Raw genomic sequence first — 27732 nt, 5'->3', positions numbered from 1 at the left:
ATTTTACAGATGAGGAAACTCAGTTACAGAGTGGTAACGGTGGCCGTCTATGAGCAGCAGCCCATGTCCTTAGCCTTCCCAAGCTGCTGAAAAGCACTCCCTCCAGCTCTCAGCCCCAAGGCAGTCCCAGACTTGCCCTTAGCTCCCACCCCACCTGCAACAACATCAGGAAATAGGATCTATCATTCCCAAGGCATAACAAAAATTTTTGTTTTCTTTTTTATTGTGCCTCTGAGATGAAATGAGAGGTCCTGACTGGGCCTGGTCCTCTGGCTGCTGCCCTCCAATTCTAGGGACTGCCTCCCTGGTGAGGACTGGTTCAGACCCTCCAAGCTTAGGCCAAGCCTGGGCCTGGGCAGTGGGTAAGCTCAAGGCAGATGGTCAAGAAAGGCAAGGAGGACGAGGTGGAAGTCTTGTGGCTTGTGGAGGTAGCAGGCATGGCCTGCGTTGCGCAGCTTCACCACAGAGTGGTTAGGCAGGTGGCGGAGCTGCTGCAGTGACTCCTGAGCCAGGATGCGGTCCAGCTCCCCGTACAAGATGAGAGTCGGGGTCTGCAGGGCAAGGCAAGGGGCTGTGATCCTAGGGCCTGATGCAGACTGACCCTCAAGCCCCTCCTTAGGACATCTTCCCCAAACTCCCCATCTCTTCCATCTACATCAAGGATGGGACCATGCATCCTCCAGGTAAGACCCGAGTCCCTTTCCCTCTGTGCCTCAACCAGGGACAGGAAGCCAGGACGTTGGAGACCCTCCTCCCAGTACCTTCACAGCCCAGAACTGTTCCTGGGTGTAATTCTGGGTGGAGGCAGGTGCAATGGGCACGAATCCATGCAGCTGGTGGTGGCCTCGCATCAGGAAGGGCAGAGCATAGCGCCCACTCAGGGAAGGGCTCACCAGCACGGCATTCTGCACCTCCAGGTTCCGTAACACTCGCTCCAGCAGCTCTGCCCGCCCCGCCTCTGTGCTTGCCTCCTTTGAAGGTGCCGAATTCCCAAAACCTGGGAACAGCAGAAAGCACCCACTGAAAGAGGCTGGGAAAGAGGTCATGATTTCCTGCCCACCACAGTGGGGGAAAAGAGATGGGGAACAGTGGCATATAGCATCTGCTACCCCAAACTTCCCAGGTATTTTTTTTGTAATGTTTTGTGATAGAGCTGCTAGAAGAACATCTTTCATTCATTATGTTGTCAAAACTAAAAAGACTGATAATACAAAGAAAGAAAAAAGAAAAGAAAAAATAAAAAGACTGATAATGCACAATGTTAGGGAAGATGTGGAGAAACAGACACTTTCATACAGGACCGATTGGAGGATAAGTCCATACAGCATTTTTGAAGGGTAACATAATATTTGTTGCAAAATGTGAGGCGTTCCCACTGTGATGCAACAGGATCAATGGTGTCTCTGCAGTGCCAGGACGCAGGTTTGATCCCTGGTCCAGCAAAGTGGGCTAAAGGATACAGCACTGCTACAGTTGTGGCACAGGTCGCAACCACAGCTTGGCTGGGGAATTCCATATGCTGAGGGGCGGCCAAAAAAGACAAAAAAAATTTTTTTGATATGTGTCCAATTGTCCTTGATGTCTACCCTACAGAAATTATTGCCTACAAGGCCAAAGATGCTTCAGCTTCCTAACTTGAGGATTTCAGCTGATACCGAAAACTCTAAATCAGCCTACACAGCCCCAGTAGAGGAATGACCAGATAAAACCTGTCCATCCTTCTGATGGCACACACTATGGCGAGGGAGGGTCCTAGTGCCTGTCGTGATCCATGAGATATGGTAGAGGAGAAGAAAACTGGGTTGTAAATAGATGTGCTGAGAAGGCAGGACACCAGTTATGTTTAAAACCTCCACCACACAACCCCGTATATAATGTTTGTCTAGGTATGTAAACACCCAAGGAGGGACTGGCACCCCAAAACAGCTTAGACTCATGAGAAAAAGAGAAACACAGCTTGGGTCTCTGAGGGCTGCACTCTTGGGTTTTTGTTTGTTTTTCTTTTTGGGTTCCCCCAAGGCATATGGAGTTCCCGGGCCAGGGATCAGAACCAAGCCACGGTTGTGACTTACACTACAACCACAGCAACGTCAGATCCACTGTGCCAGGCTGGGGATAGACCTTGAGTCCTGGTGCTACAGAGACACGGCTGATCCTGCTGCACCACAGTGGGAACTCCTGTTTGATTTTTTTTTTAATGACAAGAATAATAGCATAAATCATTTCTAAGGTTGAAAAAAACAAAAACTACTTAGTTTGACATCCAAGGTACAGTGAGACCTCCTCATGCAATTGCTTGTGAAGCAGGTCACACTTCTAACTGCTCTGGGACATGCAACAATCCACACTGTAGTTTTTGAGGTAGAAAATAAAAACAGATCTTTTTTGTGTTGTGACTTTCCACTGCCAGTCCACACATTGGGGTCTGGATGTTCCCCAGCCACACCTTAGGGCCTTCCGACCCCTCCAGCTCCCCTCTTTGGGATGCTGCCCCCTTGTCCCTGCTACATATTACCTTCCTAGACCCAGAGGTGGTGGGTCTCACCTGGGAGGTCAAGGGCCACGGCCCGGTAGCCCCTCTGCGCCAGCAGTTGCAGCGTGCCCAGCTGCTCCCACGTGTGGGAGTTAAAGGCCTTTCCATGGAGCAGCACCACATCCACCCTGTAGGCACACAGGGGAGTGTGTGTCCTGAGGGTCTGGGAGTGGCCCACCATTCTTTCTTCCTAGGCTTCTCTCACTGCCCTCCCAGGTCCTGAGCACCCTGAGATAAGCTGGCGGGGTCCCACACAGGGGCTCTCCTTGGGCCTAGTCTTTTCACTACACCCTGGGGTCAGCACCCACCTGCGGGCCCGGTGGAGGGGGAGCACCTCGCGGTAAAAAAGGGGGGAGTCGCCAGGGGTGAGACCAGCCAGGATCGTGATATTGGGTTCTCCCCAGAGCCAGGAGGTCTGCTCAGATGGTCCTGGAAGCCCCACATACAGTAGCAGCATAAGCAGCAGGCCCAGGCCCAGCAGGGCTACCTGGGAGCGGCTCATGGAGGACTGTACCACAGTCTGGAGGAGGAGAGGAAAAGGAGAAGAGGGTAGGACTGAGCCCCCAGAAGGCCACCTGGATCTCTTCCTCAAATCCCACCCCGGAGCTCCCAGCAGAGGAACAACTCAGCCCTTGTCCTTTCCCCCGCTCTGGGCAAGGGTCTGAGGGTTCACACTCAACCATTCCAGGGCAAGGGCTCAGATACTCCACAGTGTGAGGAGCATCTGAGATGTCCTCCCAGCATCATTGACCACCATCATCCTCATGCCAGCTAAAACCACTTCCATCCACCAGGTGCTTCTGACAGCCAGGCTCTGTGCTTGGCCTGTCACATGTAATGACTCTTGAATCCATAAAGGAATGCTAGGGAGCAGATATGATTATAGGTCTCTTAGAGATAAGGAAACTGAAGCTCAGAGAGGTAAATTCTCTTGCCCAAAGTGTAGAGTAGCAGGTAGGGGAACTGGGACTTGAGCCCAGAGCAGGGATCCTAACCACCAGGCCACACTCAGTTTGCTAAGGAGGAAACCAGGGCTGAGAGGTGACAAATGAACTGGTGGACAGAGTGGTGAGGGTCATCAAAGATGAAAGATGTCAAAGGGTAAAGTGATGTCTCACTGACAGCCTGTTTGGAAAAATGGTTCTTTTTATCACATTGCACATACTAATGCTAAAATCAGAATCTGTTTTACCATTGATAGCAATATTTAATGCTCTACCCCAGCTGATATCAAGTGGGAGGAGAACTCATGGAGAATATCCTTGATGGAGGAAATGCCTAGGCATAAGGGAGGATGGGGCTAGGGAAGGGCATGGCACACCTAGAAATGAAAAGGGTGGCATGGAGGCTGGAGAGACAACTGCCCCCTACTCCCAACTTCACACCAAATGGCCTCTTTCATGGACTCTTCAAGTCTGGTTCCTTTGCCAGCCCAGGAGACAGCCCTCAGGAACCAGAACCCAGACAGAGCAGTTAGCCCTGCCTTTGAGACTCTCCTCTGCCAACTCCTCTATTTTTTTTGGGGGGGGGTGAACCTGTGGCACATGGAAGTTCCCAGGCTAGGGGTTGAATCAGAGATGCAAGCCTATGCCACACCACAGCAACATGGGATTCGAGCCATATCTGTGGCCTATACACAGCTTGCAGCAATGCCAGATCCTTAACCCACTGAGCAAGGCCAGGGATCGAACCCCCATCCTCATGGATACTAGTCGGGTTCTTAACCGGCTGGGCCACAATGGGAACTCTCTGCTCTGCCAATCCCTGGCTGTATGCCTGCCTTGTCAATAAAATGGGAGAGATAACTTCAAGGGTACCCTCACAAACTTCCTGTAAGATTTCAAAAATAGAGTGGACTTCACCAGGAGCTGTCCTGTCATCATTTCTTGAATCTAGAATGAATAGGCTTGCCTTGTTCCCAGAAGCTTTGGGGATGTCTCCCACGCCGATCCCCCTTCCAGGGTCAGGTGGTGACTGGGCAGTGGCAGCCCCTCTGGGGCTGATGGAGAACCAGAGCTGAAAGGAGGAAGAGCTGGGTCCTCTCTTCCTTCTGATCCACAACCAGCCTCCGTTGCACACCTCCAACGCAGCACCCTAGGTTCCTATCAGGCAAAGCATTCTTGTTGCACCTCTCCTTTGATGGGCCTGGGACACAGGGCACCTTGCTGGGTAAGAACAAATGGGTAGGACTTTGGCCATTGTTATGGCAAACCAGGCAGCTGTGCTTCAAACAACTGTACATTACAGAAATGAGGGAGAGGAGAGAGGAGTTGTACCCGAGCTAGGTCCTTGGCATACAGGTCAACGACACACAGGTGTACACAGGTGCACACAGAGTCTCATCCCCAGAGTCTTTTCCTTTGTACAAGCTATTCTCTGCACATACACACAGCCTCCTTGCGTACGCATGGGCCTGTGCACAACTGATACCTTGAAATACACACCTTTAAAACCATGCACACAGGCAGATATCGAAACGCTGACAGACACACTGATGTTTTCAAAATCACATACAGACTCTCATATTTCAAGCACACAGCCACACACACAACCCTAAAACTACACACACACACACACACACGAAGCACACATGCACAAGCAGACGGACACCTAAACACAGCCCTCAGAAATACATACACCCTTAAAATCACACACACACATAAACACACACAGTAGACATACACAGACAGAAGCAGGCAAACAGACCGACACTCCCTTCCGCCTCTCAACCAACACAGGCACACAGGAACAATGACACACACCACACCGACACACATGTACACTCAGACCCTCAAGTACCGATGATGACAAACAAGCATACTCGTCGCCTCAGCACGGACCCTCCCGCAGGACTCTGCCCCGGCGCCCTGGGGCGGAGCAAGGATGGCCGGCTCTCGGACAACCTGCTGACCTCACGCACAACCCCTCCTTCGGCGGGAGGACACTCACCGGGCCGACCGGGTTGACCCGGCCAGCCACCGCGGGGCGGGCTCCGCCCAGGAGCAACCAGCAGCCAAAGAGGGCCGCGACCAACGCGCTGCCTCCGCCGTTCTGCGGGCTGCTTCGGGCTCTAGGAGGCGGAGAGCCTCGGCGCGCTTGCGCAGTCCGCAGTCTCAGCTCCCGCGCCTGCTAACTGCGCTGGAGAGGACCCCGGGAGCGGCGTTCCAAAGCACGCAGGCCTGCTCTCCCTCCCCCGCCCGGATTTCCCGTATTGTTTCAGGCCTAATTGAGAGCCTGGGGAGAGCCCCCCGCCCCCGGCTTCTTCCCACCAGCGTATCTCCACCCTTGCTCAGTTTTTGGTTTGGGTTGTCTTAAGGACTTTAATGGCAGGTCAAGCCTTAGAACAGTGTGTGTCTGGCGCGGAGGCCTCACTGTTTAACTGCAAGATATTAGTATTGTAATGCAGCAGCCCCAGGTCTCGGCCCAACCTCACTTCCCTGACCCCTACTCGCCCTTGGTCGGTGGCCTCTTGGCTCCTTCACGAATCTATATGTCACCTCTCTTGGTTGGTGACGTGTGACCAACATTTGACCTGTCCCTTGCCTGTGCGGGAACAGGGAGGCTGCAACAAGCAGGATTCACTTCTTATTAGCACTCTGTGAGGTAGGCAACATCACAGCCATTCTACAGGCAAGGAAACACGCTTGAAGGCGTTGGGCAAACAATCAGGGCTGGACATTGGCAAAGCTTTGCATTCAAACCTGCTGGGCCTCAACTGTGTGCCAGACAGATAACTCGGCCTGGGCGGCCAAGGCTGGGGATGAGGGGTCGGGGAAGAAGGGGTGTGGGAGCAGCAGGCATGAGACCTCAAAGTAATCCTCCTTCCCAAGTCACACCGTATGAATGTGGGGCAGGTCGCTGCTTGGGGTACATGGGGCCAAGGGGCTTGGGGAAACTGAGAGCCCCTTGAGAAGACAGATGAGTCCAGCAGCACCCACCAGCCCTGCGACGTCTCGCAACACCAGCGGGCGCCCGGGAGCACCGCCCCGCCTCCGCCCTCGGGCGAGCCACATCCCCGCTGCTTTACGCCAGCCCCTTTCCCGCTCCCCCGCCCTGGGCCCCAGTCGCCGCCTGCACTCGCCGGCCTCATATCTGCGCGAGCCCACGCATTTCCCCAGGTACCTGACCTACACCCCGACCCTCTCCTCCTCCCTCCTTAGAGCCCATCCCCACCTACCCGAAGTTCCTCCCCTCTCCAGGTCTGCCCCCACCCCTTATTGCCTGCGCCCTACCAGATCCTGCGAGCCCGAATCGAGGGGACAGAGCAAACCGTGGTGGCGCCGGTGACCGCGCCCCTGGCCGCGGCGTCAGTGCGTTGGACCCAGCAGGCCGCGCTCTGAGCACCCCGCGTCCTTCGCAGGCCGGAACTCCAAAGTCTTTCCCAGCTCAGCGCCCCGGTTTCCGCCCCCGGAAAATAGCTTTTTTTTTTTTTTTTAACTCCAATCCCGATCCTATTCAGCCTTCGGGGCTTACTCAAGACCTCTAACAGTGCCTGGAAGAGGAAGAGAGTGATATGCAAAATAGTCAGCTACTTACTGCTGATACACTTACTATGCTTACCGTGTGCTAAGCAGGCGCTGGAGGAGTGTTTTACATGCCTGACCTCATTTAATTAGGTAGTGGCAGTGGCAGAAATAACACCTATGTCTTCCTTCCCCCAAAGCATGTTCTAGAGTTCTGGGAGCCTCCTGGAGGCCTCCTTGCTGCTACAGGAGGGACCCCTGCCTTCTCTGTGGCAGCCTCCTTACTTCACCTGGGTAGAGTGTTCTGTGGCTTCTCATCAGCCTGGCCTTGAACCACAGGCACTTCACCAGCTGCAGGTATGGCGGGCGTGGAGCAGCACGAGGGCACCATCCAGGTGCAGGGCCAAAGCCTCTTCTTCCGAGAGGCTCGGCCTGGCAGTGGGCAGGCCGCCCGCTTCTCTGTGCTGCTGTTGCATGGCATACGCTTCTCCTCTGAGACCTGGCAAAACCTGGGCACGCTGCACAGGCTGGCCGAGGCTGGCTACCGGGCTGTGGCCATTGACCTGCCAGGTACCTCCAGTCAGGGACAGGCTTGTGGAAAGGGGTTGTGGGGGGCCTCACTGGGGACTGAGGGCTGGGGGCTGGGGGACTGGGAGGACCTAGCCAGGCTGACCTCTTAGCTTGATAGGGCACAGTGCACACTACAAGGGCCTTTGAGCTTCTCTAGTCTTCATCTGGATATGGTATGGACCCTGCCCAGCTGCTTTTAACAGTTGCCTAGGGCAGGGTCTCAGTGTCTCTGAGCCTCTGTTTCCTCATCTGTAAAGGGAGATAGTCACACTCATTCTGGGGATTGGCTCTAGTGAGAATGAAATGAGATTATCCATGTGAGTATGTGGCCAGTACCTGACACATAATCATTGGTGCTCAGCCAATTGAAAGTAAAATATTTTGAAAGAGTCATAACCTTAGGCTCTGTGTGAAAGGGGCAGCATGACCAACCTGCTCTCCTCACTGGCCATGGCTGGTATGGTGTCAGTGCCCAAGGGCCGACCAGCAGGCCGGACAGGATTGGTTCTGACAGTGGGTTGGGCTGAACTTCAAGGCCTTAGCAGAAGGCAGGGACCGAGTAATTGGAGGGGAGGTTTGTGTGCAGAGCCAGCCCCTCATCCACTGCCCTGGAGGCATCTACCCTGCCAGCCCTGGGACAGGTGCCTCTGAAGTTAACTCACTTAACTTTCCTAACAATCTCAAATGGCAGATATTTTTGTTATCTCCTTTTAACAGATGGGGAAACTGAACAGTGGAGAAAGGGCTGAGGGGACTTTCCCAAAGTCACATAGATATTAAGTGGAGAATTGGGATGGGGATCAAGCCATGTTGGGCTTTAGAGCCTGACTCTTTGAGGACACTGGACTGCTGGGGGAAATGGGCACAAACATGGAGGTAAATACCTTATGCCTGCCACAGATATGACATATCGAAGCTGCTGCAGGAATAACTACAGCATGCAAAATTTTATGTTGCAGGCACCTGGCACAGAGATTGACCTAGGAGGACTTCCTGGAGGAAGGGACCCTCTCTCCCTTGTTCTCCCACTCACCACCTCTGTCTCTCCCACACTTCAATCCCTGCAGGTCTGGGGCGCTCCAAGGAAGCAACCCCTGCCCCTATTGGGGAGCTGGTCCCCAGCAGTTTCCTGGCAGCTGTGGTGGATGTCTTGGACCTGGGCCCCCCAGTTGTGGTCAGCCCATCGTTGAGTGGCATGTACTCCCTGCTCTTCCTCACTGCCCCAGACTCCCAGCTCCGAGGCTATGTGCCAGTGGCCCCCATCTGCACTGACAAAATCAATGCTGTCGACTATGCCAGAGTGAAGGTACCTCTGTGAGGGAGTCAGAGATGCTCCTGCCAGGAGCAAAGGAGGGTCCCTTCCAGGGCCCTGGGGACTGGGTAGCCAAGGGATAGCTTCTGGGAGGAGCTGAACCACCAATCTTTGCCCTTTGGGTGTACTTGGCAGCAGATTACTGGGCCAAGCCCCGTGCTAGACTGTGTGCTGGGCTAGATGCAACTTCATGCCTCCCCACCACCCCTGGGTCAACCTGTCTCTCTCCCTCACTTGTGGTGACCCCAGGGAGAGACAAATGATGCGGAGGGCTGGAGCAGATCTCTAGGAAGCTGGGCTGGTGTGGCAGCTCCCCTGTTGATTCTGCCTCCCTTTCCTTTCTCTAGACCTCGGTTCTTATTGTATATGGAGACCAGGACCCCATGGGTCAGACCAGCTTTGAGCACCTGAAGCAGCTGCCCAATCACCGGGTGTTGGTCATGGAGGGGGCAGGGCACCCCTGTTACCTTGACAAACCTGAGCAGTGGCACACAGGGCTGCTGGATTTTCTGAAAGAGCTGGCATGAGGCTCAGCCCTGCGGATGGGGGTGGGCCACTTGCCTGCCTTGGGCTCTCTCTTGCTCATTCTCTCTCCTTCCCTCCGTGGGCTCCTGCTCTTCATGCACATACAACAGGTGTGTCTATCTGGGTTCTTGTCTTCTAGGGTCTGTCTTATCCTCTTCTTTCTCTTTCAGTGACAGACTGAAAAAGTGAAGTCAAGCAAAAAAAAAAAGTCAGTAATCAAGGGACATAATCTGGTGGAGGGTAATTAATTCATTAGATGACCTCCTATAGGCTTCTCCCAGCCTCCCCCCACCTCCCACCTCCTCCTTTGGCTTCCCTGCTGGGCACACACACACCCCTATCTCCACCCCTTAGACCATAGATACATACATGCCCACATTCATGCTTACACATTAGAACCGTCTATGTTCCCAAATATGATCCATCACTTGAGGCAACCACACAGGTACATGCAGCTCTGAGCTGACACTAACACACACACAGCCACTTTGCACTGCATACACAAACACACGCATGCTCTGCCCCCGCACAAAGACTTGCACAGGCACATGCTGCTCTCCCCAACCATGCAGCACCCCATGTCTAGGAAGATGGGGACCCCATGGTCCAGCCCTTTCAGGAGACTCTCTGCCAGGTTTAGGGTGCCACCAGCTCTGAACTTCATTCACCCACAGGTTGCAGGAATGACCCCAAAAGGGAAGGACCACCCCTTCGACCCTCAGATTTCCAGCCTCCTTCTGGGTATTCCACAGCTTCCCAGGTTATTAGGCCTGGGTTTTTCTCAGCCAAGCTAGATTCCTGCTCTGAGGTTTGGGGGATGGGGAGACAGAGTGGAGGTCTGCGAAATAAAGTGATGCAATTAGACCCCGAAGGCTCCCGCTGTCTCCAGAGCGTCGCCCCTCCCCCGCCCCTTGGGACCGCCACCGTGTGCCCCTCCCCCATCCTGGCGGGACCAGATGGTCCCCCTGCCCTTTGTCCACCGGGCCAGATGGAGGGGAAGGGAGATTGGATTCCCCTCCCCACCCACACACACACACCCACTTGCCAAGAGACTCAACTGTAGGGGGAGGTGGAGGTCAGTGGGACTTGGCTGAGCCGATTACGGAGAAGAGGGGGAGGTAGATTTGCACCCCTGGGAACGCGGTGGCCAAGGGTGCGTTGCGGGAAGGAGAGAGCCTGGGAACCGCCCAGCTCCTCCCCCTACTCTTACCGCTTCCCTAGTCGAGTAGTCAACCGGGCCGTGTCCCTTGCGACCCTAGCCCCAAAAGATATTCTGAGGGTAGCTTTGGGGAAACCACGGGGCGGGTGCACAGGGTCACACCGTTCTCAGGGCCCTCCTCCAGCTGGTTCGGTAACCTGTCCTGAACGGACGAGGGCCGGGCCTCGAGGAAGCTGTGGGGTGCGGGGCTTCGTGGGCGAGAGACCCGCGCGGGGATGGATGGTGTAGAAGCAAGGAGCGCCAGGAACCGGGCCCCGCGGAGGGTCGAAACCCGAGCTCCGAGGGACCCGAGCCGGAGAGGGGCAGCGCGGGGGTTGGCTGCAGGGCCGAGGCCGAGATGGGGGTGCCGAGGGTTCGGCCCAGGCGCCGGGCGGGCAGCCCAGGCCGGAAGGAGAGTCCGGCGGAGAGCGGAGGGACTGGGAACTGGGCGCAGCGCGCAGGAGCAGGGAGGATCGCGGCTGGAACCGCGCTTCAGGCCAGATCCCCCCCTCGCCCCCCACTCCTCGAGGCTGGAGGAGCCGCCGGGGGAGGGTCGCCTCAGCCCTCCCGGAAGCGGCCGCCGCTCCGAGCGCACGGCGGCGCGCGGGGCGGGGCGGGCGGCTGCGGCACTGGGGCGGCTGGGGCGGGCCCGCCGCGCTGTAATCGGATCCGGGGAGGGGGCGGGGAGGGGCCGGGCCGGGCGGGCCGGGGGTGGGGGGGGGCGCGGAGCCGGGCTCCGGGCCGGCCGGGCTCCGCGCCTGTCAAACCCCTCATTGTTCGCAGCTGATGTCACTCGCAGTTGTGAGCGGCCGCCTCTCCCGGGGACAATGTGGGACTGAGCGGCCCAGCCGCCGCGCCGCCGCCGCCGCAGGACAGCCCCAGCGAGGTAGGGCGCGGGCCGGGCGGGGCACTGAGGTCCGCGAAGTTTGGGGGTTCGGTCGGGGGCGGGGAGCCCGCGCCCAAGTCTACAGGCCGGGGTCCCGGGTTTGGGAGGTTGGGAGACTGAGAGGAACACGTTCCCTGTCCCACATGCGTCCAGGCTTGCACAGGTGGGGGGCGCTGGTCTGCCAGAGGAGCCCCCAGTACCAGGGAGGGGCTTCCTGGACTTGAGACCCCAGATTTGAGGCCCTCATCCCACCTGCTGTTTCTGTCCTTTGGACCTGCTCTTCTCTCGACCAACTGCCCTGGGTTCTGGTTCTTCTCCATCTCTGTCCCCATCTGCCATTCCCCTGCAGTTGCTGGCTCTGCACACACCCCTTCCCATTCTCTGCAGTCCTTGGGGAAGCCAGATACAGACCTCCAAGCCAGGGGTGTGTGGAGATGACAGCTGGGGGCTCAGAGTGTTCCCTCGTGTCCCATGGCTCTTCAGCCCCTCAGCTCTGACCTAGCTTCTTAGCTGGAGTCTTGGGAGCTTGGGGGGTGGGGGGGGCTCTTGCTACTCACTTCAGCCTGGCCCTGGAGCCTGCCTGGCCAGGAGAGGGAGGTGCCTGCCTCCTCACTCCCCTATCCCAGGCCCGCCATCTTGGGACCTGTGGCACCCAGTGCCCCGCCCGGCTCCAGCACCCTGGGGAGTGGTCTTCAAGGGGATGTGCCCAGGGCCAGGTGCATTCTCTCCTCCTAGAAGGTGGGCTTAGTCCCGACCAAGCCCAGGATGATGGTCTTCATGCTGGACCAACAAAGCATGTATCCTCAGGGGCCCTTCTTCCCCTACAAAGAGCTTTTAGATCCCAGGGGCTCCCAAGGACCTTAAAACCAGCCTTCACTCTTTGCTGGGGTTACCCTCACTGCTTCAGAGCCAGTACCTGGGACCCTATCCTTTTCCCATCTGAAGGTCCCCTGGCCCCTCCGGGCCCTAGAACCCCCTCAACCTCCAAGGCGCCCCCATCCCTGCCCCCACCCCCCAGCCTTCATCAGCATGCAGGCTCAGGCTGCCCAAACACAAGGGGATTGTTCTTCTTGCATGCTCAGGGTGGGGGGCTGGGAGCAGGCGGCCCACACACCCTGGCAGGCCCAGGCCACAGGGAGGCTGGCTCTGCCCCACCCTGTGTCCCCAGACAGGCTCTGTCCACCCTCCCTACTCCCATCACTACCCTCTTCTAGTCTCTCATCACCATTGCCTAGTGGTGCTGACCTCTTGAGGAAAGAGCTGAGCCCACACAGGTGGACTCCAGGGTTCCTGCCTCTCCTGTAGCCTTACAAACAAGTCCCTTCTTTTCTGGACCTCAGGTTCCCCTCTGGTGAGGCCCTTCCAGCTGAAACAGCCTGAGCCTGACTATGCCACACCACAGCTCTTCCTCCAGCCTGCCCCTCATGGGGAAACCCACTCTGGGCTCCAAGAAGTCTCAAAGCACAAAGCAAATGCCCCACCTCAGTGATATGCCCTGGGAGCCCTGAGACCCAGAGAAGCAGCAGGAACAGGAGCTGGGGGTATCGAAGAATAAGAACCGGGAATTTTGTCCACGCAGATCCTGACTCTTCCATGTGGCTGATTCCCCGTGCTCTGGGTCTTCTGACCCCACCCTTACTGCTTCTCTAGGATCCTTAGCCCCATCTCTGGTCTCTAATGCCTCTAGGCCCTGTGAGCCCCTTCTTCTCCCTGCACACTGAGCCTGGTTGGGGCTTCTGCCCTCCTTGAATTCTGTGAGGTGGAAAGACAGGCTCAGAAATGCCAAGTTGGGGCTCCTCTGAGTTGTAGGCATCTTCCTGGGGCAGAAAGACCTGAGTGATTACATCTGATTTGGAAGGTTGGGGAGGGCTTCACAGAGAAGGTGGATTTGGATAGAGTGAGGAGGATGGGCATTTCAGCCTGGGCAAAGGCCCAGAGGCCTGGAGGTGCTAGGCGTGTTTTGCAGTCTGGTGTGTATGTGGTGGTGGGGGGGAATGGGGTGGAGATGAGACAAGAGAAGTTGGTAGCAGTCAGATCACAAAAGGTCTTGGGTGTCTGTCTATGGAGATGAGGCTTTATTCCTTGGCCACTAAGGAGCCAAGGATGGCTGTTGAGTGGCAGAGTGACCCAATATCCAGCAGAGAATGGAAATTAGAGACCCTTCTCAATTTGGGTGAGACACTGAGGGGATGGGTACCAGTAGGTGGGGCTGTACCATGAAGTTGTACCTTTCTCCTGGAGTCCAGTCTGGGCCTGGGCCTGCCTTGGTTTCCCTTGGCTGTGAGCACTCATGGGGGGTTGCCTAATGATGCTCTAAGGAGATTGTAGCATTTCTGGTACCAGCCAGCTTGTCAAAGCTTCCCTTCTCTGCCTTGCACTGAGTCTACAGGACAGTTCTAGGTCAAGAAACCAGGAGCTGGAGCTCGAGGACCCCAGGCTGCTCCCCTGCAGGCCCCTCCTCCTCCAACTCTCCCATGAAGTAGATATCAATGGCCATCCCAGGAGGCTGTAAGGCTGAGAGGCTGGGCGCATGGATCTGAAGATGCTGGGGCAGTTCTTATGGAGGCCTTGCTAATCAGGAAGGGTGAGCATGCCCAGAGAAGAGGATGGGCAAGGGAGTCAGGATCCCTCAGTGCTGATCTCCAGGCCCAGTTGTCCACCCCCACCCCTGCCACACCCTGCTTCGCCTCGCCTGATGCCCCAAGTCATTCCCCAGCATCACTGGGTGTGGCCAGCATGGCTGCTTTTGGAGTAAGAGAAGGAGACTGTTAGGTTAGGGGCTAGAGAGGAATGTTGGGGGATATGAGGTGGGGGATGAACTTGGAGACTGGAACCTCCTCTCTTTTCCCAGCCCAGGTTGGTCTACAAGCCCTAGTTGGTCTAGACACTCTGGCTAGCAGAGCAGAGGGAATCCCCCGAGGGGCGGGTCAGTCCACTGAGTTGCCTGGCCCCAGGAGCCCTCCCCTCCCCCGGATTGTTCTTGCTCCAGAACAAAGCCAGGGTGGACACTTGATCCCTGCATGTGGGGGGGAGCTGGCTAAGCCCCCGGCCCTTTGATTGGGCAGCTGTCATGAGAGAGAGACAGCTGAGGGGGAGGGGCAGGAAGGGGCAGCCGCCATCGCTTACACAGCTGTCACCCCCACCTCCGCCCCCTCCAGCCGGAGTGGCAGGAAGCCAGGGACAGAAGGAGTGGGCGCTGAATGTGGTAGGGGGTCTAGAGAGCAGGAGGGAACGCCTGAGGTCAGAGGCTTGGTCTAAGCTTGGTATGTTCTGCCAGGGAGCCCTGCTGACCAGAGGGGGCTGGGCACCCCCAGAGGTGAGCTGGAGGTCAGTGAGGCTTGATGCGTGGCTGCCATGTGGGTGGCCCAGCAGGGACCCAGGCAGCACCCACCCCCCAGGCTGGAGCAGCAAATAACTCCCTAGAGCCCCCATGAAGGCAGAAGGGGGGCCAGTATGCCTAGTAGGGCTGCTTGTTTTTAGGAGTCCTAGGAGAATAATTAGGGAGACCTGTATTGTTCTCCCCTGAAAGCAGGAAAGAACTTGAGGGTCCCTCAGAACAAGGACACAGAGAGACCAGCCACTCTTCGACCCCTCACCCTCCTGCAAACACACACATATAGCACAGCTGGGCAAACTGAGGTCCAGGTCAGGTGCAGGCCTGGCCAAGGTCACCCACTGAATTCGGGGCAGTGGGGTTCTGCTGTAGACCTGTGTATCTTTTTCAGGGCAGGAGCCCTAGTTCTGGCCACATCCCAACCATTCTGACCTATTTTCCTAGGAGCCTTTGCCAGAAGAGGTCATGTGGAAATGATATGGGGACAAAGTTAGGTCTCCCACTGGTTATCACCCGAAAGGGGTCCCAGAGTCCCAGAAAATTTTAGAGCTTAAGACGTGGCTCAGGACAAAGTTGTCAGTCCTCTCCAAACACAACCCATGTCTACTGTCTACTGGTCTTCTGGCCAGATGCGGGTCTCAGAGACTACTAAAGCCTGTTCCTCATCTGTGAAGAGCCTCCCCACTGCCTGGGAAGAGACAGACAGACCCAGACAGGACAGCAGAAAGGGAAGGTAGACAGGGCTTTGCACTAGCAGGAAGGACCCTGCTCATCCCACCAGGCCCCACCTTTCTGGATAGTTACAGACCTTCTCTAGGCACAGGCTCCCCTTCAGTTTGGTAAATTCAACTGTTCAGATAACCAATGTGTCCCCAGCACCTTCTCCAGCCTGGCTCTGGCCTGAGCTCTGGGAACACAAGGAGAAGGCGGCAGCCTTGGCTCCTGCTCTAAGGGGCTCCCAGGCTGGCCAGGGCAATAGAAACCAAGCACGTCATCACAAATGTTTTGCTGGGGGAAGTGGTGGCAGCCAGGGGAATGTTAGCAAGGGCAGCCAGCATGAGGCTGGCCAGGATGCCCACAGAGCACCGTCCCTGCATCCACTGCTGACCTCTGACCTCTGGAAAGCCTATGCGCAGAACTGGAGCCGGAGGGAGGAGCAGGTGTGGGGGAGGCAACAGTTACTGCATATTTGGGGGGTCAGGGATGTCGCCTCCGTAGTACAGATGAAGAAATAGAGGTCTCAGGCCATACAGTGGCTTGCTCAGGCTTCCTGAGAAAGCCAGGCTAGGAGCCCCACCCCTCCTACTTACTCTTTACCCAAGCTCAGCTAGCAAGGGGTGGGGGTGGGGGGCTTCAGCGGAGGGCATTGGACAGAGCTCCATATCCTGACCCTTGGGCGTGCTCTTGGCTCATATTTGGCACCAGTTGGTTCTCTCCCTGTTTTCCTGCTCGGGTTCTGTCCCCCAGTGAGCTCCCCATCAAGGCTGAGCTTTGGCAGAAGACAGCCTCTGGGGGAGGGGGATTTCCAAGCAGGATTAAGGTTCAGGATTAAGTCGGGGCATGAAAAGGGGTCGGGTGGGGAGGGCTGGCGGCTGGGCTAATCCCAGAAGCTAATCTCTGGCTCCTCCTGCCTCCACTGGTTAAGGGCCTCGACATTCCCCAGCCCCCCAATCCATTTCTTACCCATCACCCAGTCCCAAGGAGAAGCAGTCCCTCCATCTTCTGGGTGAGGACCTTGAGACCCAGAGTCCAAGTGACTTGTTTCTGGTACAGTAGAAAGTGCTCCAGGCTGGGAACTCGCTCAGCCTGGACACCTCCAACCTCCTCAGCACACAGGAGAGGGCTCGGAAAACCACTCGCTGAGCAGGCTTCTGGTCCCCCGACACCCCACCCCCAGTGCTGAATGAACCTGCTCACAGCTGTCTGCAGCAACCTCTGCTTTAGTGACCTCTAGTGGACAGGCACAGCCCACCCTCCTGGAGCCTCACTGCCTTCATTCCACCCACCTTTCAAGACCTCCCTTGGCTCCCTCTCCAGTTGCTCCTCCAGGCTCTAGCCAGCGGGGACTCTGGCTCCCGGACTTGAGTGTCTCTTGTTTGAAGTAACCTTTCAACCTTAACCCAACTTCCAGGCCCAATTCACAAGGGTCCCTTCTTTCCAAGAGGTAGGGAGGAGGTGCCCTCTCTCTGGACTCCCATAGGTCTGGTTAATTCTTTCTTCTGACGCCCAAGGGGAAGGGAAGGCTACTTACAGAGACTGGGTGCCTATCACATACGTGCCCATCTTACTTTCATTCTCATAACTATGGGGGTGGGAGTTGGTATCCCCTTCTTACACATAGGGAAGCTGAGGCGCAGATGGGTTAAATATGCTGGCAAGACTTACACAGCTAGTGAGTGGCACACAGCACACTGTCAGCATGACACTTGAGACTTGGGGTCCATGCTGTCTCCCTGCCCTGGGAGTTTGGCTAGTTTGGCTCCGGGGCCCTGATGTAAGGACAGGGCACCCGAAAGAGAGCTAGGCTCTTCTGTAACCCCTCTTCCTCCTCCCCTGCAGAGCCAGCCAGGCTACAGCGTGGACGCATTCCCAGGCCTTGGCCCCAGCCCCGCCTGACAGAATGAGTGGCTCAGATGCGGGGCTGGAGGAGGAGCCAGAGCTCAGCATCACCCTGACGCTGCGGATGCTGATGCACGGGAAGGTGAGGGGGGGCTTCGCGGTGGCTCAGGAGGGGGCGGAGGACGGGTGAGGCAGCAGCTCGCCAGGCCAGAGGGAGTTTGACCTTGCATGTCCTGTCCGCTGTGGAGTCCCTTCCCTGAGTCATGGAAAGGGCAGGGCCTGGGGTGCTGACACCCTGCTGACTCCGCTCTTGTTTTGTTTGCAGGAGGTGGGCAGCATAATTGGGAAGGTAGGTGCCTTGTTCTGTTCTGTGTGACCCCTTCAATCTGAGACCTCAGTCCAGGAAAGAAGGCATCGACAGCCTGGCCTAAGCCATTCTCTATTTTGTCCCGTGCAGAAAGGAGAGACTGTAAAGCGAATCCGAGAACAGGTGAGCATGGGGCTTGGAAGAGGAGCCCAGGGCACCTGGTTTGGAGGGGAGGGGAGATCCCTGCCCCACCTTGTCCCTGAATCCACCATCTGGGATGACCAGTGAGTGCCCCTAGAAGGTAGCCATTTCTAGCCTTGCCTGGGGCCTGGTGAAGGGTGGGGATAGGCAGGTTTCTGGCTAGGAAGAGAAGGAGGCCCTCTGCCCAGCACTCATCCTGTACCTGCAGAGCAGTGCCCGGATCACCATCTCTGAGGGCTCCTGTCCGGAGCGCATCACCACCATCACCGGGTCTACAGCAGCAGTCTTCCATGCAGTCTCCATGATCGCCTTCAAGCTGGATGAGGTCTGTGGTTGGCTGGGGTGGGAGACCAGGGTGGTTCCCCCAGAGGAACAGGACTCCAACTTCACAAAGTGGCTATGATGGGAGGGAAGGCCAAGCTCAGGACAGGATTCACTCATTGGAGTGGGACAGGAGAGGGCTTCCCTGCTTCATCCCCCAGCAGGAAGGTGCTCCAGGGCTTGGGAAACAGTGGAGGTGGGCACGGCCAACCCACAGTCTTCCTGCGCAGGACCTCTGTGCTGCTCCTGCAAATGGGGGCAATGTCTCCAGGCCTCCAGTGACCCTGCGCCTTGTCATCCCTGCAAGCCAGTGTGGCTCACTGATTGGGAAGGCTGGCACTAAGATCAAGGAGATCCGAGAGGTGAGGGAGAGGGGACACCACTCCCGGGGTGTCTTACCCTCTGTATCAACGGGGGACCTGGGCTTATGGCTTCCTATCCCCCCTGGGTACCTCTGAGCCTGGGCACTCTACTCGGGGTTATGGGAGAAGACAGAAGTGGCCCCCATTCTCTGCTTACAGACAACGGGTGCCCAGGTGCAGGTGGCAGGAGACCTGCTCCCCAACTCCACAGAGCGTGCAGTCACTGTGTCTGGGGTGCCTGATGCCATCATCCTGTGTGTGCGCCAGATCTGTGCTGTTATCCTGGAGGTGCTGCCCTCGGGCAGGGAGGGAGGGAAGAGGAGGGGCCCTGGGTATGTGACACCAGGAGGGTGTAGGGCGGGCCTGCAGGGTTGGATGAGGAGCTCCAGGATGTCAGACTACTGGGATGGCCTCGAGGACGTAGGGCCCTTAGGGAGGTCAGGGGGGCCCGAGAGGGTCCTGACAGAGTCTCCTCATTTGTGCTTTACAGTCCCCGCCCAAAGGAGCCACTATCCCATATCATCCAAGCCTCTCCTTAGGTACTGTCCTTCTCTCCACCAACCAGGTAAGGGGGAGCAGCAGGAGGAGTGAGACCTGTTACTCAAGAAGGGGAGGGGGATGAAAGAAGGAATTGGGGGGGGTCCAGGGTTAGGTGGGTGGAGAGGGTTGACTCCCCCCAAAACTGCCCTGACCTGTCATAATAAGCCCCCTTTACCCACTTTGTCTCCATAGGGCTTCTCCGTCCAGGGTCAGTATGGGGCTGTGACCCCAGCCGAGGTGAGTGACTGAAGCCCAAGGCACCTCTCTCCACACTGAGCCTGCTTTGACTCCTAACCCCTCTTCTTGGCACAGGTTACCAAGCTCCAGCAGCTCTCGGGCCACGCAGTCCCCTTCGCCTCACCCAGCATGGTGCCAGGTGAGCAGCCTTTTCTGAAGGAAGCAGGGATAGATCCCAATCGGCCAGGCAGCCCCTCTGGGAAGGTCATGGGGAGGCAGGAAAGGCCTGGACTCATAGCCAATTCCTCTTCTCCACCCAGCAGGACTGGATCCTGGTACACAGACCAGCTCACAGGAGTTCTTGGTTCCCAATGACGTGAGAAGAGGATGGGGTGGTTTCATGGTGGGTAGGAGGGCCCAGGGGTCTGGACTTCACCTAAGGTTGAATTATGCCCTCTCCCCAGCTGATTGGCTGCGTGATCGGACGCCAGGGCAGCAAGATCAGTGAGATCCGGCAGATGTCAGGGGCACACATCAAGATCGGGAACCAAGCAGAGGGCGCTGGTGAGCGGCACGTGACCATCACTGGTTCGCCAGTCTCCATCGCCCTGGCCCAGTACCTCATCACTGCCTGGTGAGTGGGGTGGGGGTATCACAGGTCACGGGGCTTATGTGCCTGAGAAAGGCACTGGTTGGGTGGGGAGAGCTGACCTGCCTTCTCCTGGGCCTGTCCTCTGCCTCCCCTGACCCTGCCACACTCCCTTCCCCTTATATCTGTCCCTCTTGTCCTCTTTCTCCATCCCTGTCTCTTTTCCCTGGCTCTTCGGCCTCCCCATTTCTCCCCTCACTCTGTGCTATTTCTGCCTGTCCTTTCTTCCCATCCCCATACTTCCAACCTTTCCCATCTTCTCCCCAAACACATTCACACCATGTCATTGTTCTCAATTCCTATTCTCCATCTAATCTCACCTCTGAAATTTGTCCTCATTGTCATTTCTCACACCCCCCCTTCTCCTTCATCTCCCCCCTCTATCCCTCTTTCCAGTCTAGAAACGGCCAAGTCTACCTCTGGGGGGACACCCAGCTCGGCCCCCACAGACCTGCCTGCCCCCTTCTCGCCACCCCTGACGGCCCTGCCCACAGCTCCCCCAGGCCTGCTGGGCACGCCCTATGCCATCTCCCTCTCCAACTTCATCGGCCTCAAGCCTGTACCCTTCTTGGCTCTACCACCTGCCTCCCCAGGGCCGCCGCCGGGCTTGGCGGCCTACACTGCCAAGATGGCAGCGGCCAATGGGAGCAAGAAAGCTGAGCGGCAGAAATTCTCCCCCTACTGAGGCCAACTGAGGCACAGGCATGGGGGCAGGCAGGACCGCCAGCAGGGGGCTGCCTCTGCGCCCTACCTGCCCAAGGAGACTCCACCCCAGGGGGTCCCAAATGCCGCTAAGGCCCAGACGCATGGATACACCCCCCACCCTGCCCCGGTCTGTGGGAGTTCCTACTCTCAGAACGGGGATGGTTTCTGGCCCAGGGTTCTGGCAGCTGCGGCAGCCCCAGAGTAGGGGGCTCCACCCCCTCCAGCTGTGCTTGGATGCAGGGAGCATCCTTAGTGCCCCCACTTTGGGGGGGGGGTCACTCACGTACTCCCCATCCCTTAGGGCTTCCCTGCCTGCTGCCCCCCTGTGGGGATCAGCGAGGAGGCCAGGGGGTGGCGGGGGCTGTGCTTCTCTCCCCAGCTCCCTGCAGATTCCTGCTGCTTCCACTGATACCCTTTTGACTGGAATGGACTGGCTGGGCTTGGCAGAGGGTGACCCAAAGAGGCACTGCCGGGCAGCTGGGGGTGTGGCATGGGGGCAGGGGCTGAGTTTTCAGCAGCAGACACTCTGTACAGTTTTTTCAATCCCTGTTTTTGAATAAATATTCTCAGAGACCAGAAAGCTGTGAAACACTGTGGGTGTTGGCAAAACCTCCAGAAAATGGGCGCAGCCAAGGCCCCAGAGGAACCCCGTCTGTGACTCCGTCAGTCCCAGCTGGGCCTCAGCCCCTTCCACATGCCAGTTCTAGGGCTTCAGAGCCCTTTGGAGGTCACGTTGTCCAGTCTTCTGCCTCTGCCACCAAACTGATCCAGTTGTTTTCTGGGCATTTTAGAAGCTGAGAGAGGAGTTCCAGTAGTTTTGTCCAGACGCTCCTCAGTGCAGATGTCAGGGAGGTCTTTCTGAAGCTCTCTCCACTGGTTCCTCATGCTGTGGCTGTAACTTAGACCCTGCCCTGCTTGGCCCATCCCTTTGGCTGTGAGCCCTTGGAACCCTCTTCTCTGTGATCCTGCCACCTCCGCTCCTTCCTTGGCCCCAGGGACCCTTCTTGAGTGTCCAGATCGCCCAAGCTGGGGGAGTCCTTAGAGATGGTTCAGGGTACAGATGGGAACACTGAGGCCTGGGAAAGGATAGGTCTGTGCACAAGACCATGCAGAGTTGGGCCTAGAACTCAGGATTCCTAGCTCCCAGTAGCCTCTGGGCCTCACTAGGCTGCAGGGGCCCTTTCTCTCATTGCAGAGCCAGAAGTTCAGACAGGGCACCTGCCACAAGCTGTGCAGGAGGTAGGATCGGCCCATTCTGGTACCACCCTGCTTTGTCTAGGCCCCACTCACCTTGGGAGACATTTCTCAGGTGGCCTCTGGCATGCTCAGGCTCTCTTCTCCTGCCAAATCCCGGGCTTGTTCCCGCGCCTCAGAAGGGCCCAGGGCAGGGCCCTCGGGAGGTCCCTGGAGATGCTGCAGGAGGGCCCGCGGGTGCCAGGCCCGCGACGTGCAAGCCCGCGGGGGCCGAGGCAGCGCCCGACGGGCGAGGCGGCCCAGCGTCCGGCGCACAGGGCGCTGCAGCAGGCCGTACAGGAAGGGGTGAGCCGCGAAGGCCGAGTAGGCAACCCAGGTGACGGCCGCCTCAGCTGCTGCGGCTCGTGCAGCGGGCGCCAGGCACGCACAGCCGTAAGGCAGCCAGCAGGCTGCGAACTGGCCCACAGCCAGCGTCGGGGCCAGGGCTGCTTTGCCCCAGGGCAGGCGAGGCCGGAGGGGCGGCAAAATGGAGAGGCGGCTGTCCAGAGAGTCGGAGCGCGGCCGGGACCCGCGCGCGGGCCTCGGGGGCCGTAGGGCAGCGCGGCGCGCCACGAGGAAGATGCCGCCATAGGCGCCGAGCAACAGGAGGGCGGGTAGTGCGAAGGCCAGCACCGCCCAGAGCGGCCGGAAAGGCCCGAGGCCCCCGGCCAGGACCGAGCAGCGAGCTGGGGCAGGGGGCGGTGCGGGCGGCGGCCCCAGCAGGGAAAGCGCGCCCAGCAGTCCCGCAGCTGCCCACACAGCGGTGAGCACGAGGGTGGGCGGAGGCCGCGCGCCAGGCCGCAGCGGGTGCACTATGAGGCGGTAGCGCGCCAGGCCGAGCGCGGCCACGCCGAGCGTGCAGGCGGGTAGTAGCGCCGCCGAGAGGAAGCGCGCGGCGCGGCAGGGCGCGGGGCCCAGGCGTACGCGGCCCAGCCCCGGCGGTGGAGCGGCCAGCAGGCCCAGCGGCATGATGGAGGCGGCAGCCAGCAGGTCCACGATGCACAGGTGCACCAGGTAGAGTGCGTCGCGCAGTCCCGGTGTGCGCAGCACCACGACCAGCAACGCTCCGTTGCCCAGCAGCGCTGCTGCCTCCACAACACTCGCCAGGATCAACGCTATCGAGGCTGCGACTTCGGGGGCGTTCAGCCCTGTGGCGTTGGCCATTCGTGCACTCTGGCTTCACCCTGTGCTGGGATGCAGAGAGCAAATGGAGCCCGCCCCCCCATTCCCATCACCCATCCCTTGCTCCTCTGGCCTCTCACCTCACAGGCTGCCCAGGGGCTGGCTCGGACGCCCAGGCTGCCATCCTCTTTGGGGCTTGGCAGGCCCCATGTAAGGGTGCAGGGCTGGGACAGCGGCTCTCTCCTCTGCCCCAGCAACTCAGCCCCTGCTGGAGATGGTACTGGCTGTCACTCTGATGTTGCCCTTTGGAGACACACAGAGCTGGCAAGGAAGGGGCAGGGCCTGGCACCGGCCCCCTGGGTCCTAGCAGCTGCCAGCTGGAGGCTGTGCTGTGGAAGTGCTGGGGGTGCCTCTGGAGGGGGTCCAGAGCAGGCACAGGCTGGGGTCTAAACTGAGGACGTTGGAGTGTGGGCTTTGGCATCAGCCAGACCGTGTTCTGCCCATCCCAGATGTGGGAAGTAGCCTCCCCTGTGCTCTCTTCTGCCATCCCCATTAGTGGAGGTAATCAGATCATTCAGCCTTTATATGGAATGGAAACTGAGGTACCAGTGAGACAAGCACTGGAGCAGGGAGACTCCTAGGTACACACTGGTCCCCAGGAAGGCTAGTTCTCTCAGAAAGAGGAGGCTAGATCAAGTGAGGAGAAAAGCACAGGACCTGGCACATAGCAGGTGCTCAGCTGGTGTTAGCTTAGCACAGAACAGGTGCTTCATGACCATGCGTGAAATTAATGAGAGGAGGCCTTAAGGGGCAACTGCTCTTTGGTTTTGTTTTTGCTGTTAACAAGTCTCATTCTGCTAAGAACACCTAGAGTTCTCATTAGGAAGAAGAGAAACTCTCGGGATGTGTGGTTTGGGTGAGCAAGACCCCCACCTTCCATATTCCTGATTAGGCATAAAACCCAGTCCTAGCCAGGCAGTGTATGGCCTCCTCCCTCAAGGTACTGGCTCAGGGAAAGCCATGGGACTCCAGTGGGGCATATGCTCCCCAGGTGGTCACTCAGTCCCATGCCATAACCCCAACTTCCATTTGTGAAGTTCTCCCTTTCCCCTCAACTCCAGACTTGGGTATTCAGATCACTTCTTCAGCATCTCCCCCATACTTTAACTACTGGGCATCTCAAAAGTCCTTTGCCCAACAAGAACCTGACTCTTGACCCCTCCCCAATCTGCCCCTCTCAGAGTCTTCCCCATCATAGTAAATGTCATCTCAGAAATTTTCATTAACACCTCCATTTCCCCCATGTCCCACATCCAGTCCATCAACATACCTGAATCCGGCCATTTCTCACCACCAACCGTGCTCCAGCCATCACCATCTCTTACCTGGACCACTTCTGAGTCCTCCTAACTGGTCTCCTGGCCTCCACTCCTGCACCTCATGCCAATCATTTGTTCGTTTGCCCTTAGGTCCATTCCTCAGTCTTCCCCAGCATTGCTCTGCCTTCTAGGAAAATGTATTTCCCAGGTTCCTCTGACAGTTGATTTGTGGGTATATTCAGCCAATGGAAGTTACCAGTAGAAAAGTGGAGGGTGGCAGGAGGGAAGAAGCTAGAGTATTTTCCCTCTCATGTTCAGCCTGGATCTGCCTCTGTGGAAGACATCCTCTCTCTCCACAGCCCTGGCTCCCTTCAGGCAGCCCCCTCTGAGGTTCTGGTGCCTGCAGGGTGACCCTGACCTCTGGGCACTGGGATTCCACTTCCTTCTGTGATCCTTCCAGCCTAGGGGTGGTAGAAGCTTCCTGCTGTTGCTAATCCTGAGATTGCCTTTGGTAGTTCAATTCTTTTCCTGTATCAAATGCCCCCTGTCTGAAAAATCCTAAAGTGGTTTCTGTTTTGCTGATTGGATGTTGACTGACACCATAGATCCACTCTACATGCGGCTCAAGTGGATCCCTCTAAACACAAATCAGATCAGGTCACACCCCTGCACTCATCCCTTCAAAAGCTTCTCATCATCAGAATGGAATCTCACCTCTTCCGGGCTGAGGTGGTCTTCCCCCCACTTTTTTGACCTTGCCCGCCTCCTCCTTGCCTCTCATACTTCCAGCCATACAGTCATCTTGCTGGTCCTCCCCCATGTCAAACTGGTTTCCACCTCAGTTTCCTTGCATGTGCTGCTTCTTCTGTCAGAATACCCTTCCCTCAGATCTCTCCATTGCTTGCTCCCTAACCTAACTCAGGTCTCTGCCTGAGAGAGGCCTTCAGTGACCATCTTTTCTAAAATTGTCCCACCTCCCATCACTAATCCTTCTCGCCTGCTTTATTTTTCTTCCTGGCACTTTTCTTACCTGATATTACATTTCATATCTAGGCACGTGCTTGTTTAGAGCCTGGTTTACTAGAATATAAGCCCCTTGTCTGTCTTGCTTGTGCCTGTGCCCCCAGAACCCATCACAGGCACACAGTCCAGCATCAGCACGGATTTAGGTGGCAGATGACAGGGCACAGAGCTCCAGGTTTGCTGCTGAAATTCAAAGGACCCCAGTCCAATTCTTTATTATTAAGATGAGCAGAGTGGTGCTCAGAGAGGGAAGGAACGAACATGTTCTAGATCACACAGCCGAGTTGTACCTGCTTCCTATGTCTGTCCACACAGGCCCTACTTCTTGTACTTGACCACAACTTGAATGTGGGCATTTGCCTCCAGGTGAAGTTGAACTCTTGAGGTCTTGGTTCAGAGGAAAGAGAGAGATGGCATTAGCTTTCTCACTGCTCAGTTAGGCCTGCGGGCCTCTGACAGCCCCCAAGTCACCAGGGCCTAGGGGATGGGCTCAGATGGGCCAGTGGGACTAGCAATTGAAAACAGGGACTGGGGAAGCAACAGGGAGGGATGGGGACTATGGTGGGTTGGGGAGTGCATGCTCCCCGCCAAATCTAACAATTGGAATGATTAAAGTAACAAACACTTATTGTTAAATTAACAATTAAAACACTTTAAAAAAGATAAAAAACTTAATATGTTTTTTTTTTTAATTTGCAAAAATAAATGCAGGAGGGATAAACCAGAAATGGTCATGGAGGGAGAGGGCTAGGAGAAAGACACTCTTCTGAGCACACATTTTTGCAAAGACTGGACTTTCTGGAACCAAGTTAATGTTCTACGTTTTGGAAAAAAAAATCAACAAAGATTGAGGAAAAATCCCCCTAAAAGTGAATATAAACAGAAACAAATAAACCTACCTGCATTCTCAATGAATAACAACCACACCAAAGGGAAATAAATAAGTAATCACAGTAACATTTGAACCTGTGTTCAAATTGTTACTTTGACCACTGACCCTCAATTTGAAGGCAAAAAGATACTCTTGGCGCTCCAGTTGTGGCCCAGCGGTAATGAAACTGGCTAGTATCCATAGGACTTGGGTTCAATCCCTGGCCTCGCTCAGTGAGTTAAGGATCTGGCATTGCCGTGAGCTGTGGTGTAGGTTGCAGATGTGGCTCAGATCCTGCGTTGCTGTGGGTGTGGTGCAGGCTAGCAGCTGCAGCTCTGATTTGACCCCTAGCCTGGAACCTCCATATGCCACCGGTGCAGCCCTAAAAAGACAAAAAAAAAAAGATACTCTTGAATTAGATTCAATAAATCTTGAGCTCTGCTTTGTTTTTCACAAGGGTATGGGTGTAGCTATTCTGAAACTTTTTGTGTGAGATTGAGCAAATAAGTAAAAACACTGGTGCTGATGGGAACCAAGGTTCTGACTGTTAGAGAAGGGAGTACAAATATGGATTTGGGAAAGAATGGAAGGACCTTGTGGTGTTGGACTGAAATTGGAGAAACAGATAAAAATAGATGTGTTTATTTACATACACAGATTTCCTAGCCCTCTTTGCTACCAGGACTTAAAAGCCATGACAACTCCAGTACCAAAGAGCATACCTACTGCTCAGATCTTGGATTCTAAATACCATTTCCTGTTGTAGGGAACCAGGGCTCCTTGGATAAATAGTTGATTCTAGGTTTGTGCAAGATGAGCTTGGTACATCATGGGATGCTAGAAAATAAGTGCTTACAAAATGATGTAGACACAGGAGTCAGCCTGAAGGATCTTCTACTGGCCAAGGCTGTGACAATTAGAGGATCAAAATAATAACAGTACTGTATTATAACCCACTGCATTAAATAAGAACTCACAAATCCATACTGCTAATAAGGAAAGAAAGGGGACTATTAATTTGTTTGTTTTTTAAAGGACCACTCTGCAGTATATGGAAGTTCTCAGGCTAGGGTTCAAATAAGAACTATAGCTGCTGGTCTACACCACAGCCACAGCAACACAGGATCCAAGCCGCTTCTGCAACCTACACCACAGCTCACAGCAATGCCAGATCCTTAACCCACTGAGCGAGGCCAGGGATCGAATCTGAATCCTCATGGATCCTAGTTGGGTTCATTACCTCTGAGCCACACCAGGAACTCTGGGACTATTAATAAATCTAGAAGAAATGATGGAATTTGATTACCATCATTTGCAACCATCTTAGCAAAAATTGATTTGAGTACTTGATTTGCTAAAAATCATCATTGGATGTTAAAGCTAGTGGGTGAAAGTTGATAAGGAAGGGGACATTTACTACTCAAAATAGCCCCACACAGATGACGGATTAATTACGAATGGGAGAAATGGTAACTTTCCAGAGGAGAAACCCGGGGGGAGGGGACACACCACCTTAAAACAT

The 27732-nt window shown here is 56.2% G+C and overlaps 4 protein-coding genes across 20 annotated transcripts; 2 read left to right on the top strand and 2 right to left on the bottom strand.

Annotated features, from left to right (window-relative positions):
* Positions 1–196: 196 nt before the first annotated feature.
* Positions 197–6893, bottom strand: ABHD14A (abhydrolase domain containing 14A). Of its 7 annotated transcripts, none has more exons than XM_047775881.1 (6): positions 6766–6893; positions 4445–4698; positions 2842–3053; positions 2546–2661; positions 762–997; positions 197–551 (listed from the first exon to the last, which is right to left on the bottom strand). In XM_047775881.1, exons 3-6 carry the CDS (start codon positions 3033–3035, stop codon positions 369–371), a joined length of 729 nt encoding a protein of 242 aa, XP_047631837.1. In that variant the 5' UTR covers positions 3036–3053; positions 4445–4698; positions 6766–6893; the 3' UTR covers positions 197–368. The 7 variants fall into 7 exon arrangements, with proteins under 7 accessions (XP_047631837.1, XP_047631881.1, XP_047631826.1 ...); XM_047775925.1 differs by having other exon boundaries at positions 4445–4635; positions 6766–6828; XM_047775870.1 differs by lacking the exon at positions 6766–6893 and adding an exon at positions 5355–6553.
* A 462-nt stretch (positions 6894–7355) lies between these two features.
* Positions 7356–10267, top strand: ABHD14B (abhydrolase domain containing 14B). The gene is made up of 3 exons (XM_047775938.1): positions 7356–7566; positions 8634–8872; positions 9226–10267. The coding sequence occupies exons 1-3, from the start codon at positions 7356–7358 to the stop codon at positions 9403–9405; spliced, it is 630 nt and encodes a 209-aa protein (XP_047631894.1). The 3' UTR covers positions 9406–10267.
* Positions 10268–11301: 1034 nt separating this feature from the next.
* PCBP4 (poly(rC) binding protein 4) lies at positions 11302–21222 on the top strand. 3 transcript variants are annotated; one of them, XM_047775724.1, is made up of 13 exons: positions 11302–11487; positions 17381–17522; positions 17706–17729; positions 17838–17870; positions 18097–18213; positions 18440–18571; positions 18731–18859; positions 19062–19136; positions 19304–19348; positions 19424–19487; positions 19612–19664; positions 19753–19922; positions 20334–21222. In XM_047775724.1, exons 2-13 carry the CDS (start codon positions 17442–17444, stop codon positions 20620–20622), a joined length of 1212 nt encoding a protein of 403 aa, XP_047631680.1. In that variant the 5' UTR covers positions 11302–11487; positions 17381–17441; the 3' UTR covers positions 20623–21222. The 3 variants fall into 3 exon arrangements, with proteins under 3 accessions (XP_047631680.1, XP_047631671.1, XP_047631689.1); XM_047775715.1 differs by having other exon boundaries at positions 19609–19664; XM_047775733.1 differs by lacking the exon at positions 11302–11487 and having other exon boundaries at positions 17379–17522.
* Positions 17803–27262, bottom strand: GPR62 (G protein-coupled receptor 62). 9 transcript variants are annotated; one of them, XM_047775831.1, is made up of 2 exons: positions 21933–26427; positions 17803–18285 (listed from the first exon to the last, which is right to left on the bottom strand). In XM_047775831.1, exon 1 carries the CDS (start codon positions 23037–23039, stop codon positions 21948–21950), a length of 1092 nt encoding a protein of 363 aa, XP_047631787.1. In that variant the 5' UTR covers positions 23040–26427; the 3' UTR covers positions 17803–18285; positions 21933–21947. The 9 variants fall into 9 exon arrangements, with proteins under 9 accessions (XP_047631787.1, XP_047631705.1, XP_047631725.1 ...); XM_047775749.1 differs by lacking the exon at positions 17803–18285 and having other exon boundaries at positions 21172–23064; positions 23138–26427; XM_047775769.1 differs by lacking the exon at positions 17803–18285 and adding an exon at positions 27067–27262 and having other exon boundaries at positions 21225–25726.
* Positions 27263–27732: the final 470 nt, after the last annotated feature.

The sequence above is a fragment of the Phacochoerus africanus genome, chromosome 1 (genome assembly GCF_016906955.1).
Source record: "Phacochoerus africanus isolate WHEZ1 chromosome 1, ROS_Pafr_v1, whole genome shotgun sequence".
In the NCBI taxonomy this organism is placed as follows: Eukaryota; Metazoa; Chordata; class Mammalia; order Artiodactyla; family Suidae; genus Phacochoerus; species Phacochoerus africanus.
This window is presented reverse-complemented; position numbering and strand designations above follow the sequence as displayed.

What these genes read in the sequence shown, in the direction of transcription:
- ABHD14A (XM_047775881.1), bottom strand. Translation starts at nt 3,035, where the DNA reads ATGAGCCGCTCCCAGGTAGCCCTGCTGGGCCTGGGCCTGCTGCTTATG. An exon ending in CCCCTCCACCGGGCCCGCAG is followed by an intron (nt 2,662 to 2,841) that starts GTGGGTGCTGAC and finishes GTGTGCCTACAG; the next exon opens with GGTGGATGTGGTGCTGCTCC. An exon ending in CGTGGCCCTTGACCTCCCAG is followed by an intron (nt 998 to 2,545) that starts GTGAGACCCACC and finishes TGCTGTTCCCAG; the next exon opens with GTTTTGGGAATTCGGCACCT.
- ABHD14B (XM_047775938.1), top strand. Translation starts at nt 7,356, where the DNA reads ATGGCGGGCGTGGAGCAGCACGAGGGCACCATCCAGGTGCAGGGCCAA. An exon ending in TGTGGCCATTGACCTGCCAG is followed by an intron (nt 7,567 to 8,633) that starts GTACCTCCAGTC and finishes CAATCCCTGCAG; the next exon opens with GTCTGGGGCGCTCCAAGGAA. An exon ending in TCGACTATGCCAGAGTGAAG is followed by an intron (nt 8,873 to 9,225) that starts GTACCTCTGTGA and finishes TCCTTTCTCTAG; the next exon opens with ACCTCGGTTCTTATTGTATA.
- PCBP4 (XM_047775715.1), top strand. Translation starts at nt 17,442, where the DNA reads ATGAGTGGCTCAGATGCGGGGCTGGAGGAGGAGCCAGAGCTCAGCATC. An exon ending in GGATGCTGATGCACGGGAAG is followed by an intron (nt 17,523 to 17,705) that starts GTGAGGGGGGGC and finishes TTTTGTTTGCAG; the next exon opens with GAGGTGGGCAGCATAATTGG. An exon ending in TAAAGCGAATCCGAGAACAG is followed by an intron (nt 17,871 to 18,096) that starts GTGAGCATGGGG and finishes CTGTACCTGCAG; the next exon opens with AGCAGTGCCCGGATCACCAT.
- GPR62 (XM_047775769.1), bottom strand. Translation starts at nt 23,039, where the DNA reads ATGGCCAACGCCACAGGGCTGAACGCCCCCGAAGTCGCAGCCTCGATA.